Here is a 19,353-nt window from a genome sequence, read left to right as displayed (position 1 = left end):
GATTGATGTTCCGGCTGGGGAACTTCATGTACTTAGAGTGTTCAGAGTGAGCGAGTATGGTTTTATGGCGCTTTTGGCAACATTCCAGCAATATCGCGGCGGGAGACACAAAAAGGTGGGTTTCGCACACTGTACCTAAGTGGGAAATCGAACCCGGGTCTTGGGATTGACGAGCGAGCGCATTAATCACTAGGCTGTCCCAACGCCCCTGAGGGTTAAGCAGATTAAATCATACACACGTATGCACTCATTTTATCTGCTTGTTTTTATGTTTTCCGTACCGAAATAATTGTAGCGATTCATCAGAACCACGACGCAAATATGGCCCATCGGCATCTATTGCAAGCTAACTCGTTCTTTGTTTCCGTGAATTATTGTACGTATGGTTGCCATGTCAACCGGGATAAGTGGTAAACGAACTTGAACCTACATCACTTAGGAATTTCTTTCAAAACATATTCCAGCGGTGGCCAAGTCATATGAGGCGCCGCAATTCGCCGCCCAGAGTTGGGTCCCATGGGTACGCCAGAATCTAATGACCATGTCTTGAAATACCGGTTTCCCTTGATTATGTTTCTAGGTTTTCAATCCCGTGAAGATCCGGGTTAGATTTGATCTTCAGTAACCCATGCTTATCGTAAGAAGGATCGGGTGGTGAGGCTCGCTGACTTAGTTGACATGTGTCATCGTATCCCAACTGCGTGGGCACTTGCTCATGATGATTAACAATCTGTCGCCATATATCTGGACTATTGCTGGGTGCGGCGTAAAACTTAACTCACTCTTGGTTTGTTAGAACCATGACCTTGCTGGTGAGTCTCGCCAAGGTGATAAGTACGTCAAGCTGGCACACTTAAGACTTTCCACACATTGGAACGACGCCGTGGTGTAACTGCTGCAAACCAGTGTTATCCCATCCCACACATTTAGAAATCGATCTTTCAGCAACAGCACCCACCAACACACACACACACACGCTATAAATTATGAACCGCCCCTATGTCGCGAAATCCAGGAGTGGATATCTTTTTTCAATATTTCCTTGAGCATATGTATTATTGGGTGACACGCCCTTAAAATGGCGCTAATACACGATCCATTTTGTGAAATCAGATGTAAGGTTTTGTTTGAAAGTGGGTGGATGTGAAATTGTACCAGGGATAATCTACAACACTCTATAGCTCTCCACATAGTCTCCCTGCTTTCATGTACCATCTTGCCTGCGCTGGATGTCTCCGTGCAATTTCTTTGTGAGCAGGCTTGGGTGTGGACCACTTCAACACCTCTCTATAACACACATGAACAATAACTATGCGACATATTCCGATGTCAAGTAATGCACTTTAGCAAACCAAGCAAAATGGTATATGTACTTGATTTACGAAAATTAAAATTATAAATTGGTTTAGTGGTCGTCTAGGTTTTGCGCTATAGCGAGGTTTTGTAACCCACCCGGAACAAAAGCCGGGGTCCTGTCCATGCACCATGGCGAAGTTGTTAAATGTAAGAGTTATGATGACTTGTAGGACAGCTTGGAAATTGACCTTTCCGGTATAAACTCTGTCTCCTGAAACTTTTTGAGGAGACGTCTGCAAATGTTGCAAGCAGACGACCGTGGTCAATCGCCTGAGAGGGCGTGAATACTATCGACGTATCGTCAACTGTTAAAGGTGAGATCTACCATGATATTGCAGTCGACTATCAGCATGACTTTAGCTGATCGTCAGCTCGTCTGTGGCACGTGCCAGGGTATTCGCACCTGTTTAACACATGATGTTCACGCATGCGATATTATGTATACTGACCAATAGTATATCACAGTGAAAATGTGCGTCTGCTTCAGTATATCCACACACTACAAAACATGGAGGCTATCAATGACCACGGACAATGTACACCCATTTGAGGAGTGTTTGTGTCCAATGACAAAATGGGGCGTTTAGTACCTGATGTTTTCACTTTTCCCTGGGCGAAAGAGCTCCCCCCGTGCCCCCTTCTTTTTACATGGAATATTTCCACCTTCCCCGGTGCAATATTCCAACAATGAAATAAGTTCGTTGATTATTTTTAAACCAGCTTTAATTTATTAAATCAGGGAGCCTATATAGAGAGGGGAGGGGAAACTCCTCGAAAAACCGCTGAAAGTATGTCTCGCTTTGTCACGTGACCAGTGGAGACAATACGGCGGCAGCTTAGTATTAAAGATTGAGCTCGGTTCATTTTCAACAGCTGATTACATTCGCTGAGTGTTGTGAAAACTCGGATCCTACACGTAGAACATAAGTCACCTGTTCTGTTACTTCAGTTCTAGTCACATATTTGTAATTAGTGTCAGTATAAGAAAATATGTTTGTAGTAAAGTTTCTAGTCGGCATCTTGTAACTCTCTGGCTTCAATTATCGGTACACAGCGAAGATAGACTGAGTTTCGTCATTAAAAGCTTCTTTCACACATTCCTTTATGTTTTAGCAGGAAATTATACCTTTAGTTGAAAGGTATCTGCAAGCAATAGTGATAGTTTTGTGACTTAAAAACATGTTGGGGTTTAATTGGGGTGTGTGAAAAATGTGGCAGATCGCCGATCTGATCTGATGCGCCATTGAAATACTACACGCCGTTGTTTGAAGTGTGTCTAGATATTGCTCAACACCGTCTTTCACATACACCTTTAATTTTTATGAGGGGAATTTACCATCAGGCGAAAGGTGTTTGCTGGTAATAGTGATAGTTTCATAATCTAAAATAAATTGTTAGGACGTACTTGAGGTGTGTGAAATATGTGCCATCTCGCCGACCTGATCCGATCCGCCATTGAAATAGTGCACGGCGTTGTTTGAGTGCTTTTGTTTCAGCTTCAAAAACTTCATTCACATAAATCCTTTAATTTCCATTAGGGGAACAAACCATCTAGTGAAAGGTGTTTGGAAGTAATAGTGCTAATTTTATAATTTAAAAAAAATCGGTAGGGTGTTTTTGAGGTGTTGAAAAATGTGCCATCTCGCGGATCTGTTCTGATCCGCCATTGAAATAGTATAACTTTGAGTGTTTCTAGTTATTGCTCCAAAACCTCTTTCACATGCACCTTAAATATTTATGAGGGGAATATACTATGACCCGAAAGGTGTTTGCAGGTAATATTTATAATTTGATAATCTAAACATATTGTTAGGATTTATTTGAGGTGTGTGAAAAACGTGCCATCTCGCTGATCTGTTCTGATCCGCCATTGAAATACTACACAGCATTTTTTGAGTGTTTCTAGTTATTGCTCGAAAAACTTCTTTCACACACACCTTTAATTTCTGTTAGGGAAAAAAGTTCCATCTGGTGAGAGGTGTTTGGAAGTAATAGTGATGATTTTATGAATTTAAAAAATAATTGGTAGGGTGTATACATTCACAAGTATTTCATGTGTGTGAAAAATATGACATATCGTTGATCTGATCTGATCACTCATTACTACAAGCCAATGTTTGAATGTGTTTAGTCGTCCTAAAATTCATTTCTTTCAAATACACCTCTAAGTATTGAGGGGAATATTCTATCTGGTGAAAGTGTGAGGTATGACATATCTGATCTGTTCTAATCTGCCATGGATGCCTTTGATGCTTGAATGTTTTAGTTCTGAAGCTATTGTTGATATTTGACAAAACTGCAAAGGACTTTTTAACGCTTTTTGTGATGGTTTTAAACTTTCTGTATTTTTAGGGGGGAGTGACTGTGTCAGTTGACATTCTGTCAGTATCCATGCAATTGCGCACATGCAGGAAGACATCTGGTCATCTTCATTAACTGCCCTCTTAAAAAATATAATTTCGACTTTGCCACGACGGTCCATTTGTCCATTATAGACTGAGTGTCTGTAAGAATGAGAGTGACTGAATCTACAACTCATTAACATGTGCTTAACTTTCCAAACTGTATTCCTGAAGGAAAAAGAAATAGAAATGTGTTCCTCCCTCGTCACATTTTTTCTATCAAAAATTAAAAATCAAAGTCTTACTCATCACTTTTGAAAAGAATGTGCCTGAGAAACATATTTTTATGCAGCCTAAGCATTCCACACAAACAGAAAACCACTGAAACATAATGAGACATTTTAATTGTGTAACAGATCATTTCAAATACACATAATAACATAATAACCTTTAGTTTGCCATTTGGCCATCAGGGCTTGCTGCCACTTGCAGTTTTTAAAGTCTGCATACCCATTTTGTTGAAATCAAACCAATAAAAACAAAATAGTCTTCATTGTAGAGAGTTTCACAGTCCCTACAAAATCCATTAGTGAAGTGTATGGAGCACAGAGAAGTTTACATTAGTTATAGACTGCTGACATTCCTATGCGGCACTGAATATATAATACTATGAAGTGAAACTGGAAGTTATCCTAACATGAGGGATCAAGGATAATTCCTGAACATTAATACAAATTATGGGCAAGATGCTAGTTAAAAAGAAATGAGATCTAATTGACAGAAGACCACAAGGGCCTGCAGATAACTGAAACTGTTGGCCTGATACATTAACAACCGACGCTGGGCCTCTTGGGCTGGCGATCGTTTCGAACGCTGTATCAAAATTGTCACATAAACAGAGAGTCTTTGAACAAGGCAATGTGTAAACACATTCTCAAGTCCTCTCGTTAATCCACACATGCATCATTCGGCGACAGGAAGTGTAACCAGCTTCTTGTGACAACATTCAGGGGAGCCTACTCCAATTTACCGAGTATTACTCCGGGAGATGCCGATAGTTTCCGACAGTAAACTGGTTGAAATACTGTTAAGCGCAGCCGATTTGCGCTGAGAACAAACCAAGTCGACGTGTGCAGTGGAGCATTACGAGGCACACGTTAATTAGTACAAATGGTAAGGAAAGCAAGCGAGTGACCAATCCCTGTTATAGAGTATCCCTGATTAAATGAATATTTGGGGTGAGGTATGCATGTCAGTTTGTAATTTTGGCTTTTGATTGGGGTGGGGGCTACGGGTGGATCTCTTACCTCGCTAGGTTAGTTCAGATGGAGGTTACCCAAGAGTAGTTACAGCTATAGGTCTTATCCAAAGCTTGTCACTGGAGCGAAGCACGCTCGTCTGTGATCTGTAATCAGAGCATGCGGCGGTATGAATATATTGTTCGTTAACCTCACGGTGCAGCCTTTATAAAGTTCGCCCGAGTATGTTTGTATGTGATGAAAATTACATATATGATATGCATATTCTTTGACATAACTGAACTTGAGGGTCAGTTTTAGAGTTCGTCATCCTAAAGTGAAGATGTCTGAAAGTCTGTGAACACGACAGAATGTTCGTGAAACATGCTACCTGCCATTAACACAAATCATGTGGTCCTTCATCTAATCCACTCGATCTGTGTACACATCCACCCGTCCAGTTATCAACACACGTCAGTCACACCTTCACCCCCATCCATCCGACTTACCCACACATGAACCCGCCCAATCATACACACACACACACACACACACACACACACACACACCCCTCAGCCGTTAGCCCATCCTCCCGACCTACACATACCTCACCCGTCAGCCCATCCACCCGACACACACTTCTCACCCGTCAGCCCATCCACCCGACACACACACCTCACCCGTCAGCCCATCCACCCGACACACACACCTCACCCGTCAGCCCATCCACCCGACACACACACCTCAGCCGTTAGCCCATCCACCCGACACACACCTCAGCCGTTAGCCCATCCACCCGACACACACACCTCGCCTGTCAGCCCATCCACCCGACACACACCTCTCACCCGCCAGCCCATCCACCCGACACACACCTCAGCCGTTAGCCCATCCACCCGACACACACCTCACCCGTTAGCCCATCCACCCGACACACACAAGCGCCCGTCCAGTCATATATACACACACACCTCAGCCGTCAGCCCATCCACCCGACACATACACAAACGCCCGTCCAGTCATATACACTCACACACACCTCACCCGTCAGCCCATCCACCCGATCTACACACAAACGCCCATCCATTTATCTGCGCACACACATGCCAATGTGATCGACACGCACTCGTCCCATCCTTTTCCCCACACGCACACATTTATACACCGCTATGTCGATATTGAAAGATCCCAATTAACTAATTCGAGCTATCAAAATGGGTCAAAATGTTCAGTAGAAGACATAAACATGAATGCTTACTTTTTATGAGATTTAATTTTTTTCGAAACTTGTGATTCTTTTTCTGTTCAGAAATTGTTTTCTAAGGTGCTTGGCTAAACGATCAAAGGCACCTCGTCCACATGATTTAACTATAAATGTCCTGGGCGAAAGAGTGCTTATTACACAATACATGAAGGTAGAGCGAACTGTATTTCTTTAATAATGTACTGGTCACCTGACTCAACTATAAGCATGTTTCATCACGCGTATCTGCGACTTGTTTGTTTCAGAGGTTCAACGACGCCACAGTATCATAAAAAATAGACAAGAACAAAGACTTCTCCCAACATGAGGTAGGAATGTTAACGCCACATGTGTCGCGCCTCTAAATACCAACACTTCAGACTCAGTGACTTATTTGGGTTTGATTTCGATGTGGACAGCATTTCGGTTACAGCACGATTTCTCAATCCAGACAAACCCAAACCAGTCGACTGTCAACATGAGTTTAGCTGCTCGCCCGTGGCATGTGACTGGGTATTCGTACTTATTTAACACAGGATCTTCCAGCATTTCGGTTACAGCACGGTTTCACAAATTCAGACAAACCGGAATGATGCTTGTCCAGCCGACACTAAAATATAATCACCTTCTTGTGAAATGCGTAAGTCGAAAATAGACTAAATAGACACAGAATACGTTGAAGAGCAGCCCGTTTCTAAGACGTACCATCAAGAATGTGTGTTCCAGTTGTAACGTCTTAGGAGTTAGGAGGTCATTATCGGAGCGAATGTGGCGTGTTTCCCAGATGATGCTGTAGGGTAGGCTCGCTCGCCTTGCTGAAAACTCGGGGTCGATTCTCCACATGCGTGCAGTGTGTTCCATTTCTCGAGTCCGTGATGTTGCTGGAATATTGCTAAAAGCATACTTTAGTAAAACTAGACACAGTCACTGTTTTGTCAGACACTCTTATGGGAGGTTACTGTGAACAGTGTGTTATGGTTCGTTATAAGCAAAATGTGAAGATCAGGGTTAGAATTGATCTTCAGTAACTCATGCTTGTCGTAAGAGGCGAATAACGGGATCGTGTGGTCAGGCTCGCTGACTTGGTTGACAGATGTCATTGTGTTTCAGTTGTATATATCAATGCTCATGTTGTTGATCAGAGGATTGTCTTGTCCAGACTCGATTGTTCACACGACCACCGTCAAATAGGTGTAACACTGCTGAGTACGGCTTAAAACGCAGCTCACTCAATCTCGTTACAGGCAACTTGATTATCTGTGCTCCAGCAGCCTTTGATGTATCTTGTTTGTCAGAGTGAGTGAGTATGGTTTTACGCCGCTTTTAGCACTATTCCAGCAGCATCACTGTAGTGGACACCATAAATGGGCTTCACTCATTGCATCCATGTGGGGAATCGAACCCGGGCCTTCAGCGGTCAGTCTCCACCCACCCCGCTTAGAAATACAGAGATTTAGGCTGGATATTTGCAAAGTGTCATACTATTGTTATATCATGTAAGTTAATGTAAAATCGAAACATAGACAGAGGGCGTTGAGTTTATCTTGGCTAACAAGGTCTACACTGACTTCAGAAAGTGGAAATTACCATAAATGAGAGAAACCGATAATATCCAATCCAATATCCATATATATTCCTAAACATATATTTATCATACAAATACAATTATTCACAATTTGTAAACATATTTATTATGTACATACAGTTACATTACAGTCATGAAATGTTTAGGCATTTAGATTTTATGCAGCTGATGTTATGCACAATTTGTAAACATATTTTTATCATACACCTGGTGTTATGCACAATTTGTAAACATATATTTATCATACATCTGGTGTTATACACAATTTGTAAACATATATTTATCATACATCTAGTGTTATGCACAGTTTGTAAACATATATTTATCATACACCTGGTGTTATGCACAATTTGTAAACATATATTTATCATACATCTGGTGTTATGCACAATTTGTAAACATATATTTATCATACATCTAGTGTTATGCACAGTTTGTAAACATATATTTATCATACACCTGGTGTTATGCACAATTTGTAAACATATATTTATCATACACCTGGTGTTATGCACAATTTGTAAGCATATATTTATCATACATCTGGTGTTATACACAATTTGTAAACATATATTTATCATACATCTAGTGTTATGCACAGTTTGTAAACATATATTTATCATACATCTAGTGGTACGCACAGTTTGTAAACATATATTTATCATACACCTGGTGTTATACACAATTTGTAATCATATATTTATCTTACATCTGGTGTTATGCACAATTTGTAAACATATATTTATCATACATCTAGTGTTATGCACAATTTGTAAACATACATTTATCATACTTCTAGTGGTATGCACAGTTTGTAAACATATATTTATCATACATCTAGTGGCATGCACAGTTTGTAAACATATATTTATCATACATCTAGTGTTATGCACAGTTTGTAAACATATATTTATCATACATCTGGTGTTAAGCACAATTTGTAAACATATATTTATCATACACCTGGTGTTATGCACAATTTGTAAACATATATTTATCATACATCTGGTGTTATACACAATTTGTAAACGTATATTTATCATACATCTGGTGTTATTCACAGTTTGTAAACATATATTTATCATACATCTAGTGGTATGCACAGTTTGTAAACATATATTTATCATACATCTAGTGGTATGCACAGTTTGTAAACATATATTTATCATACATCTAGTGTTATGCACAGTTTGTAAACATATATTTATCATACTTCTAGTGGTATGCACAGTTTGTAAACATATATTTATCATACATCTAGTGTCATGCACAGTTTGTAAACATATATTTATCATACTTCTAGTGGTATGCACAGTTTGTAAACATATATTTATCATACTTCTAGTCTTATGCACAATGTGTAAACATATATTTATCATACTTCTAGTGGTATGCACAGTTTGTAAACATATATTTATCATACTTCTAGTGTTATGCACAATTTGTAAACATATATTTATCATACTTCTAGTGTTATGCACAATGTGTAAACATATATTTATCATACATCTAGTGGTATGCACAGTTTGTAAACATATATTTATCATACATCTAGTGTTATGCACAGTTTGTAAACATATATTTATCATACTTCTAGTGGTATGCACAGTTTGTAAACATATATTTATCATACATCTAGTGTTATGCACAGTTTGTAAACATATATTTATCATACTTCTAGTGGTATGCACAGTTTGTAAACATATATTTATCATACATCTAGTGTTATGCACAGTTTGTAAACATATATTTATCATACATCTAGTGTTATGCACAGTTTGTAAACATATATTTATCATACATCTAGTGTTATGCACAGTTTGTAAACATATATTTATCATACATCTGGTGTTATACACAATTTGTAAACGTATATTTATCATACATCTGGTGTTATTCACAGTTTGTAAACATATATTTATCATACATCTAGTGGCATGCACAATTTGTAAACATATATTTATCATACTTCTAGTGGTATGCACAATTTGTAAACATATATTTATCATACACCTGGTGTTATGCACAAATTGTAAACATATATTTATCATACACCTGGTGTTATGCACAATTTGTAAACATATATTTATCATACATCTAGTGTTATGCACAGTTTGTAAACATATATTTATCATACATCTGGTGTTAAGCACAATTTATAAACATATATTTATCATACACCTGGTGTTATGCACAATTTGTAAACATATATTTATCATACATCTGGTGTTATACACAATTTGTAAACGTATATTTATCATACATCTGGTGTTATTCACAGTTTGTAAACATATATTTATCATACATCTAGTGGTATGCACAGTTTGTAAACATATATTTATCATACATCTAGTGGTATGCACAGTTTGTAAACATATATTTATCATACATCTAGTGTTATGCACAGTTTGTAAACATATATTTATCATACTTCTAGTGGTATGCACAGTTTGTAAACATATATTTATCATACATCTAGTGTTATGCACAGTTTGTAAACATATATTTATCATACTTCTAGTGGTATGCACAGTTTGTAAACATATATTTATCATACTTCTAGTGTTATGCACAATGTGTAAACATATATTTATCATACATCTAGTGGTATGCACAATTTGTAAACATATATTTATCATACATCTAGTGTTATACACAATTTGTAAAGATATATTTATCATACTTCTAGTGTTATGCACAATTTGTAAACATATATTTATCATACATCTGGTGTTATACACAATTTGTAAACATATATTTATCATACTTCTAGTGTTATGCACAGTTTGTAAACATATATTTATCATACTTCTAGTGGTATGCACAATTTGTAAACATATATTTATCATACTTCTAGTGTTATGCACAATGTGTAAACATATATTTATCATACATCTAGTGGTATGCACAGTTTGTAAACATATATTTATCATACATCTAGTGTTATGCACAGTTTGTAAACATATATTTATCATACTTCTAGTGGTATGCACAGTTTGTAAACATATATTTATCATACATCTAGTGTTATGCACAGTTTGTAAACATATATTTATCATACTTCTAGTGGTATGCACAGTTTGTAAACATATATTTATCATACTTCTAGTGTTATGCACAGTTTGTAAACATATATTTATCATACATCTAGTGTTATGCACAGTTTGTAAACATATATTTATCATACATCTAGTGGTATGCACAGTTTGTAAACATATATTTATCATACATCTGGTGTTATACACAATTTGTAAACGTATATTTATCATACATCTGGTGTTATTCACAGTTTGTAAACATATATTTATCATACATCTAGTGGTATGCACAATTTGTAAACATATATTTATCATACTTCTAGTGGTATGCACAATTTGTAAACATATATTTATCATACATCTAGTGTTATGCACAATTTGTAAACATATATTTATCATACATCTAGTGTTATGCACAATTTGTAAACATATATTTATCATACTTCTAGTGGTATGCACAATTTGTAAACGTATATTTATCATACATCTGGTGTTATGCACAATTTGTAAACATATATTTATCATACTTCTAGTGGTATGCACAATGTGTAAACATATATTTATCATACATCTAGTGTTATGCACAGTTTGTAAACATATATTTATCATACTTCTAGTGTTATGCACAGTTTGTAAACATATGTTTATCATACATCTAGTGTTATGCACAGTTTGTAAACATATATTTATCATACTTCTAGTGGTATGCACAGTTTGTAAACATATATTTATCATACTTCTAGTGGTATGCACAGTTTGTAAACATATATTTATCATACATCTAGTGTTATGCACAGTTTGTAAACATATATTTATCATACATCTAGTGTTATGCACAGTTTGTAAACATATATTTATCATACATCTAGTGGTATGCACAGTTTGTAAACATATATTTATCATACATCTAGTGTTATGCACAGTTTGTAAACATATATTTATCATACTTCTAGTGTTATGCACAATTTGTAAACATATATTTATCATACATCTAGTGTTATGCACAATTTGTAAACATATATTTATCATACATCTAGTGTTATGCACAGTTTGTAAACATATATTTATCATACTTCTAGTGGTATGCACAGTTTGTAAACATATATTTATCATACATCTAGTGTTATGCACAGTTTGTAAACATATATTTATCATACTTCTAGTGGTATGCACAGTTTGTAAACATATATTTATCATACATCTAGTGTTATGCACAGTTTGTAAACATATATTTATCATACTTCTAGTGGTATGCACAGTTTGTAAACATATATTTATCATACATCTAGTGTTATGCACAGTTTGTAAACATATTTTTATCATACACCTGGTGTTATGCACAATTTGTAAACATATATTTATCATACATCTGGTGTTATGCACAATTTGTAAACATATATTTATCATACTTCTAGTGGTATGCACAGTTTGTAAACATATATTTATCATACATCTAGTGTTATACACAATTTGTAAACATATATTTATCATACATCTGGTGTTATGCACAATTTGTAAACATATATTTATCATACTTCTAGTGGTATGCACAGTTTGGAAACATATATTTATCATACATCTAGTGTTATGCACAGTTTGTAAACATATATTTATCATACTTCTAGTGGTATGCACAGTTTGTAAACATATATTTATCATACATCTAGTGTTATGCACAGTTTTTAAACATATATTTATCATACATCTGGTGTTATACACAATTTGTAAACATATATTTATCATACATCTGGTGTTATGCACAATTTGTAAACATATATTTATCATACATCTGGTGTTATACACAATTTGTAAACATATATTTATCATACATCTAGTGTTATGCACAGTTTGTAAACATATATTTGTCATACTTCTAGTGGTATGCACAGTTTGTAAACATATATTTATCATACTTCTAGTGGTATGCACAGTTTGTAAACATATATTTATCATACATCTAGTGTTATGCACAGTTTGTAAACATATATTTATCATACTTCTAGTGGTATGCACAGTTTGTAAACATATATTTATCATACATCTAGTGTTATGCACAGTTTGTAAACATATTTTTATCATACACCTGGTGTTATGCACAATTTGTAAACATATATTTATCATACATCTGGTGTTATGCACAGTTTGTAAACATATATTTATCATACTTCTAGTGGTATGCACAGTTTGTAAACATATATTTATCATACATCTAGTGTTATACACAATTTGTAAACATATATTTATCATACATCTGGTGTTATGCACAATTTGTAAACATATATTTATCATACATCTGGTGTTATACACAATTTGTAAACATATATTTATCATACATCTAGTGTTATGCACAGTTTGTAAACATATTTTTATCATACACCTGGTGTTATGCACAATTTGTAAACATATATTTATCATACATCTGGTGTTGTACACAATTTGTAAACATATATTTATCATACATCTGGTGTTATGCACAATTTGTAAACATATATTTATCATACATCTGGTGTTATACACAATTTGTAAACATATATTTATCATACATCTAGTGTTATACACAATTTGTAAACATATATTTATCATACATCTGGTGTTATGCACAATTTGTAAACATATATTTATCATACATCTGGTGTTATACACAATTTGTAAACATATATTTATCATACATCTGGTGTTATGCACAATTTGTAAACATATATTTATCATACTTCTAGTGGTATGCACAGTTTGTAAACATATATTTATCATACATCTAGTGTTATACACAATTTGTAAACATATATTTATCATACATCTAGTGTTATACACAATTTGTAAACATATATTTATCATACATCTGGTGTTATGCACAATTTGTAAACATATATTTATCATACATCTGGTGTTATACACAATTTGTAAACATATATTTATCATACATCTAGTGTTATGCACAATTTGTAAACATATATTTATCATACATCTGGTGTTATACACAATTTGTAAACATATATTTATCATACATCTAGTGTTATGCACAGTTTGTAAACATATATTTATCATACATCTAGTGGTATGCACAGTTTGTAAACATATATTTATCATACATCTAGTGTTATGCACAATTTGTAAACATATATTTATCATACTTCTAGTGGTATGCACAATTTGTAAACATATATTTGTCATACTTCTAGTGTTATGCACAGTTTGTAAACATATATTTCTCATACATCTGGTGTTATACACAATTTGTAAACATATATTTATCATACATCTAGTGTTATGCACAGTTTGTAAACATATATTTATCATACTTCTAGTGGTATGCACAATTTGTAAACATATATTTATCATACATCTGGTGTTATACACAATTTGTAAACATATATTTATCATACATCTAGTGTTATGCACAGTTTGTAAACATATCTTTATCATACTTCTAGTGGTATGCACAGTTTGTAAACATATATTTATCATACATCTAGTGTTATGCACAATTTGTAAACATATATTTATCATACATCTAGTGGTATGCACAATTTGTAAACATATATTTATCATACTTCTAGTGGTATGCACAATTTGTAAACATATATTTATCATACATCTGGTGTTATACACAATTTGTAAACATATATTTATCATACATCTAGTGTTATGCACAGTTTGTAAACATATATTTATCATACATCTAGTGGTATGCACAGTTTGTAAACATATATTTATCATACATCTAGTGTTATGCACAATTTGTAAACATATATTTATCATACTTCTAGTGGTATGCACAGTTTGTAAACATATATTTATCATACATCTAGTGGTATGCACAGTTTGTAAACATATATTTATCATACATCTAGTGTTATGCACAATTTGTAAACATATATTTATCATACATCTAGTGTTATGCACAGTTTGTAAACATATATTTATCATACTTCTAGTGGTATGCACAGTTTGTAAACATATATTTATCATACATCTAGTGTTATGCACAGTTTGTAAACATATATTTATCATACTTCTAGTGGTATGCACAGTTTGTAAACATATATTTATCATACATCTAGTGTTATGCACAGTTTGTAAACATATTTTTATCATACACCTGGTGTTATGCACAATTTGTAAACATATATTTATCATACATCTGGTGTTATGCACAATTTGTAAACATATATTTATCATACTTCTAGTGGTATGCACAGTTTGTAAACATATATTTATCATACATCTAGTGTTATACACAATTTGTAAACATATATTTATCATACATCTGGTGTTATGCACAATTTGTAAACATATATTTATCATACATCTGGTGTTATACACAATTTGTAAACATATATTTATCATACATCTAGTGTTATACACAATTTGTAAACATATATTTATCATACATCTGGTGTTATACACAATTTGTAAACATATATTTATCATACATCGTACACGGTCCCAGACATTTCACCGATTCCTAATATCATGACGCAAATCCAAATTTCTTCTTCTGGTTTCCAGATGTACCACACAGACGTCGGTGAAGCTGTTCCTGGGTGTGGTCGTCACCATCTTAATCTGTCGTTACCTTTACACCGGCACGTCCCACACCAGACCCTTCCACGAGGCTGCCACTGTGGACGTTTACCCACAAACCGTCAAACCTTTACCTTCCGATATCGCAAGGATAGCCTTCAAGGAATATCATCCTTCAGGGGACCAGCGCAGTGATAAAATTAAACTCATTTTTGCATACGCACCCGACCTCAGCTACGCTAACCACGACCAACACATTTATCCCCGAAATTGTGGGGATGTTCGCTGCGCTCTCACCACGAGAGGAACATATCTCCATGACAGCCATGCTGTAATATTCTCCAGCACATTTCTGGAGAGATACGCACTTCCAAAATTTAACAGACACGGAAAAGTGTTTTTATTATTTGAAAACCGACCCCTTGTCCCCGAAATTGCCAAACGGCTCAACTCAACTTTAAGTGACAAATCAGTATTTAACTGGACAATTGGCTACACAAGAGATTCTGATATTCGGATATCTTTCGGAAATATAGTGAAGAAAAAAGCCGTCCCTTTCTATAACCTCACAACCGTTGTCTCAAGAAAGAAGAGAACCGTTGTCATCTTTCAACAGAGCTGCAAGACACCGAGTCGAATGGAAGAGTATCTCAAACACCTTCGCAAATATGTAAAGGTCGATGTATACGGACCTTGTGTAAACAGGACCCTCTGTAATCAGGATCTGGACTGTTTTATCAAGGTCGGCCGAGAATATAAATTCTATCTAGCATTTGAGGAGGTTTTCTGCTCTGAATACATAAGTAACGTGTTCTTTCGGTTTTACGGGACCGAAAGTGTGCCCATTGTACGAGGGGGTGGGGATTATGCCAAAGTGGCCCCCAAAGGAACGTATATTGACACGGCAGATTACAAATCCATCGCCGAGTTAGGAAAGTATATTCAGTTCTTGGATAAAAACGACACAGCTTATACAGAAATCTTGAAGAGGAAGCGCTATTATCATGCAGCATATTCTCGGCTGCAGATTGTCCGATGGGAAGACAAAAAGTTTATACGACATATTTATATGAATATGGGCAATATGATGTGTGACATCTGTAGGCGACTGTGGAACGTGGACGACTATAGGAAAACATACAGCAACATCCTATCCTGGTACGGAAGGTCCCATTGTACAAAACCTCAGGACCTTGAATCTCGGAAACCGGTTTCTACACGCGCTTCTAACTCTACTATCGTGAAAAATTAACTCAGTATTCAGTAACCAAACTTTGGGAAGCCGTGGGGTGATAAATGAGGAAAGGAATTAATCGTTACCTGGATCATCTGTTGGTTACATCGTTTGCTCGTAACGCTGAAGACCCGGGTGACGCATGAACAACTGAACCACAGGCAAACTGTAGCGCAAATAGGGTTGTGCAGCATAGAGAATATTACCAGTCTTCCTTTATGGTCGCTTCGCTCGCATTCATGAAGATTGGTCAGTTTCTTTCCGCTGTGCAAACCCATTTGCGCTACAGTTTGCCTCTGAACAAATCTATGTCGGTGTTACGACGACCATTGGGAAATCACTGTGTTTGAGAAGTCTAACAACAATATGCACGTTCCACTTGTTGTAGTAATTTATGAAGCACTGATCTTGTTTTGATGAATCTGGGATACATCGTGTTGTTTTGATCTTATTGTACATGTGTTTTGATCTTGTACATGTGTTTTGATCTTATTGTTCATGTGTTTTGATCTTGTTGTATATGTGTTTTGATCTTGTTGTATATGTGTTTTGATCTTGTGCATGTGTTTTGTGGGCATGTTGTATTTTGTGTTATTGAATAAATGAAAGCACAGCTGTGGAAATGCGACTCGGCAGTGGCCTATTACCCCGAGTCGGTTGTTGTAATGATATAGGTATCCTGACTATCCCCATGACTAGTAATAACTGAGCGGGGGGGTGTATCTGCTACCGGTAGTTGATCAGGTCAGTAGCTATAGCATCCTTGCATGGGTGACCTATGATAATCAATATTTGCTCATTGTTTGCAGATGAGTAATTTTGCAATGTCTCATATGTCTTCTGATTTTCAAGCGTGTGTTGTTTGACTCCGCAGTCAACAATGTTTGAGCTACCTGGCGGAGTCTGGTAAGTTTGCAGCTACAAGTACTAGTATATGACGACGGCAGTTTGTAAAAACTGCTTTGAGTGGCATTTCTGAAGCAGGAACAAAGAATATTGAACAAACTTTATATGATAAATAATAAAACATGGGTCTTCGGCTTGAAGAGCGTTCGATGTACAGAAAACACTACTCCGCCTCCCCACGTTACTTAGAACACTTCGGTTATTATACGGCATACCAGTGTCCCGTGGGAAGAGAGCCCTGAGTGATACTGATCTTTATATGGAACGCTTTTGTGAAAAGAGCAAGTACTTATTCGGTGCTGACAAACTTAACATGGTCAGAGCGAACCGAGATTCGAATCTACGTCATAAGTTGCCTTTTACGTGGGTCAGTTCACTAGGGATATGCCTTGTATAATTATGCTCTTGAAGCCGGTAGTTGGTCGTCATCATGAAACTATCATTTCCTCGACAGACAGTCGATCTCGGTAGAGAATTGATCCCCAACTCCGTAGGATTTTTATATTTCCATGTAGTAAATATTTGTGAATTAAATCGGCATATCTTAAAAGCTGAATGGTCGTGGATTATAACCCCTATATAATTTTATCATGAAACAGATTACGAAATGTTTTGATATCCTTAATTTAATTACGGAAAGGGGCGAGTGGCGACGAATGTTTTGTTTCCCGTTCGAAACCTCGAGCGCTTACATTACAACATTCTTACCGTCATCCTGTCATCCGTCATCGGCGTCACGAACGAACGTTTTAACGGCTTGACAACTCCACCGCACCTCCAAAACATTTAAGCATCAGCTATACGTTGTAATAATATACTTAGGTGGGCGGTAAGACAAAGTCGAATTTGTTGAGGTTGACTGATAATGCGTAGAAAAATAACTTTTTGATCGACCCTTGTAACTAAAAATAATGGTGTTAAACAACAAACAAAACAAAAGGAACATGTTAGATTTTGTTCAGAATCGAGAAGCACAGAGGAAACAACAAGTGAATGGACACCTGTAATTTCTGTAATTCATCAATCCAGGCACAAAAAGAACTTACACCATAACATTGACTGGAACCAAGCACACGTGTTCAGAGCTTGGCCTGATCAGGTGTTGGGTATTTGTGAGCTTGACCTCAAGATTAGGGTATATTTGTGTTTCGTAAGATATGATGTCATTACTTCGTGCACACCACATAAGTCATCCGTCAAACGCGAGCCAGCAATGAATAGAATGCATGCATGCATGCATGTATGTATAATCTACTTAAACCATGCGACCCTTGTACGAAGCTGACTGAAAAACATGTGGATATGCCTGTGTGCGTTCTGTTGAGACGCAAACAGTTTTTTAGAAAGACTAGTGCACAGTTCATTTTCACTAGTTTTCACGAGAGTCGCAGTAACCATTTAATAAACTATCAGGACCAAAAGGCGGTGGGGTGGGGGACTGTGGTGGATTTGCCTGTTCCAATACATGACAGTCCTCGTGAAACTGGCAACCCCTCAGAACACCTGAGTGAGTTTAGGTTTACCCCTCAGTCAGCAATATTCCAGCAATATGGCGGCAGGCTGTAAATACGACCAGGCAATCCAGTGATTATATGTTCAGCATAAGCCGAGTGTCACGTGAAACAACAAACAAACAACAAGACAGTGCATATGCTCTCAAGAGTGTTTAATGAATTACGGAAACTCCGAAGATGGGTGAACAAACACACATTTTTACCTTTACCCTATTAACGCTAATAAACGTGCTTACGTTAAGGTATGAAACATGCTATTTAAAGACCGCTTTGTTCATAGATCATGTGGCTGACAAGAGTTAGAGTCCATGTTTTATTTGAAACACGTCGTCTTATTGGAATGAAAAGACATATTTGTGTTGTTCTGGTATTT

The 19,353-nt window shown here is 36.2% G+C and overlaps 1 protein-coding gene across 1 annotated transcript; it reads left to right on the top strand.

Annotated features, from left to right (window-relative positions):
- Window positions 1–1,457: 1,457 nt before the first annotated feature.
- Window positions 1,458–18,405, top strand: LOC137272410 (alpha-(1,3)-fucosyltransferase fut-3-like). Its single transcript, XM_067804789.1, has 4 exons — window positions 1,458–1,670; window positions 6,446–6,508; window positions 15,312–16,721; window positions 16,850–18,405. Exons 2-3 carry the CDS (start codon window positions 6,504–6,506, stop codon window positions 16,576–16,578), a joined length of 1,272 nt encoding a protein of 423 aa, XP_067660890.1. The 5' UTR covers window positions 1,458–1,670; window positions 6,446–6,503; the 3' UTR covers window positions 16,579–16,721; window positions 16,850–18,405.
- Window positions 18,406–19,353: the final 948 nt, after the last annotated feature.

The sequence above is a fragment of the Haliotis asinina genome, chromosome 2, assembly GCF_037392515.1.
Source record: "Haliotis asinina isolate JCU_RB_2024 chromosome 2, JCU_Hal_asi_v2, whole genome shotgun sequence".
Classification (NCBI taxonomy): domain Eukaryota; kingdom Metazoa; phylum Mollusca; class Gastropoda; order Lepetellida; family Haliotidae; genus Haliotis; species Haliotis asinina.
The sequence above is the reverse complement of the archived record's forward strand: the minus strand, read 5'-3'. Positions and strand labels throughout refer to the sequence as shown.